The 2,274-nt window shown below is 41.3% G+C and overlaps 1 protein-coding gene across 1 annotated transcript in view; it reads left to right on the top strand.

Annotated features, from left to right (window-relative positions):
* Window positions 1-1,856, top strand: part of LOC103521768 (cell division control protein 45 homolog) — a gene marked incomplete at its 3' end in the record, with an annotated part of 10,493 nt that extends 8,637 nt beyond the window's left edge. Inside the window, exon 3 of the mRNA XM_017448886.1 lies at window positions 1,651-1,856. Within this exon, the coding sequence (XP_017304375.1) occupies window positions 1,651-1,856 (206 nt within the window). The remainder of the gene's footprint in view (window positions 1-1,650) is intronic.
* Window positions 1,857-2,274: the final 418 nt, after the last annotated feature.

Here is a 2,274-nt window from a genome sequence, read left to right as displayed (position 1 = left end):
TGGGAGGAGCTAGAGAAGGAGAACAGCATCGAAATCGTTTTGGGACTATCGAAGCTATCGATAGTGTGAGGCTTGACTAATCGGATACGTTTTTCGATAGTTTTTTTTCTGTACTTTTTCGTTGTTTTGGTTCGTTTTAGAAGTGAAAAGTGTAAAAAATATTTTGGTAAAAAAAAGAAGAAAAAAAAGTTGAAATGGAAACCTGTGACCTAAATTAATCACGTGTACAGTTAATAATTTTCTTTAAATTAGGTTAGGCTAGGTCTTTTTGGGGATTAAGACCTTAGAAACAAGGAAAAAAATATGTAATGAAAAAAAATATCGATAACTATCGATGGCGGCTGACTATCGATAGTTCCTCCTCCTCTAAGAGGACTCTCGATAACTTATCGATAATGAGGAGAACTCCCTCTCCTCATGCAGAAGGTTCCATTGCCCACACATCCGAGAAAGAGAGAAAGAAAAAAATCCACTCGTATTTCGATTGCAAATATGATATTCAACAGGTTATTTTATGCTGCCTTGTGTTAACCTCTTGGAAATAAGTACCAACATGTGATTTGTAAGACCTTAGCCGCAGCCCAAGTTAAACAATCCATTTCATTGACACTTAAGCATGTTTGTGCCCACAATACACGTCACAATCACCAGGTCCATTCATGAAGGGGACTAAGATCTAATAACGTACTTTCCCTGGTTTTTTTTTTTTTTTTTTTTTTTTTTTTTTTTTTTTTTTCAGGCAAACAAAGACACTGTTGTTCGGATGGCCCAATTCAGAATGCCAAGAAATCTCCTCAGCGCTCTGTTCCAAAACAGTTCAAAAGTCTCCTGGATATGAAACAAGTCAACTCCAGTGCCCTTCCTATATGTATTGTGTACAAGAGGTAAACTTGCCTCGTTGTGTGTAGTGGTTAAGACGCCCGCTTGGTAAACAGATAGGGCGAGGTAAATCCCAGCCAAAGTATGGAACTGAAAAAGCCAGAGCGTTCTCTACCACCTAACCCTCAGAGCTCCATTATGTTGTTTCCAATTTCTCAATAAATCGAGGGATAAATTGCCATGCCACCCCCCCCCCCCCCACACCCCCCCCCCCCCCCGGCAAGATCGAGCCCGCGGCCCTGCCTGTTTACCAGGCGAGCGTCTTGACCACTGCGCCACTAAAGGCAGGCTAAAGTTCTTTTTTTTCTCTCTCTTATAATGGAGGAGTTGCAATTGGGAAAATATTATTAATAAAAGGTCGATTCCTACGTAAAAAGTTGTGAAAAATCCAAATCTGAGGTCAAAACTCCGAAAAAGTAACTTTAAAAGGTCGAAAATTCAATTTTTAATTGCCGTTCTATTGAAAAAGTTCAAAGAGTTGTAACGTCAGACTTCACGTAAAAATGCGCAGAAACGCTTGCGCACAAACAAACGAAGCGGGAGTCATGAATTATGACGTCATCGCTTACGGGAGCGTATACCGTAACGTCAAACTTTTACAATTTACCGGTATTTTTTAAATTGATTTATCTCGGTATCTAGAAGTCGTAGAAGAAAAAAAAAAAAATCCGTTGGTCCTCATTTTTCCTGCTCTATGACTTTGAAACATCACCCAAGTAAGCGCAACTGATCTATTGTAATAATTCTTGCCATTTTCCCGTCTCGAACCAGGGTACCCTGGACTGCAAGTACTACTCGAAACCGCACGCCCTGTCCCTCCTCGCCATGTTCATACTGAAAGCATTCGTAGCGTCCTCAGCTGGGAGTCGAACCCGCAACCATTCCAAACCACTGATAGCATCCGCACCGCTTGACCCTCTGGCTGAAACTTGTATTATGATAGGAATTCCGCCCGTCACTGAGATTATACCGAGAAGGTAAGTGAATTCCTAGAGTGCAAGTGAATTCCTAGAGTGCAAGTGAATTCCTAGGAGCTAGGTGAAATTAGCAGTCAAGGTCTAAATTATTCGACCTCCTTGACCTAGTGATTATAGGCTTGCAAGCTGGAGACCCCGGGTTCGATTCCCGGCAAAGGATAAGTTCTTTCGGCTCTGCTTAGAATACGGGGTGCACTCTGTACTCGGTCTTATGAGAATAATTGAGCATCGACCAGTAGCGGCATTACCAGTGGAAAAAGATTATTGAAATATGGATTACTTTTTTACTTTCCTTATCCTATAGGAAGGAAAGTTCTCGGGAACGGTATAAGCTAGAGCTGCTAGAGACTTGAAATTTGGTATGTAGTTCACAAATGTGACAAGGATGCAACACAAAACGTTTGGTTGAGATGGTTGC

This window comes from Diaphorina citri, unplaced genomic scaffold (genome assembly GCF_000475195.1).
Source record: "Diaphorina citri unplaced genomic scaffold, Diaci psyllid genome assembly version 1.1 scaffold5902, whole genome shotgun sequence".
In the NCBI taxonomy this organism is placed as follows: domain Eukaryota; kingdom Metazoa; phylum Arthropoda; class Insecta; order Hemiptera; family Psyllidae; genus Diaphorina; species Diaphorina citri.
The sequence above is the reverse complement of the archived record's forward strand: the minus strand, read 5'-3'. Positions and strand labels throughout refer to the sequence as shown.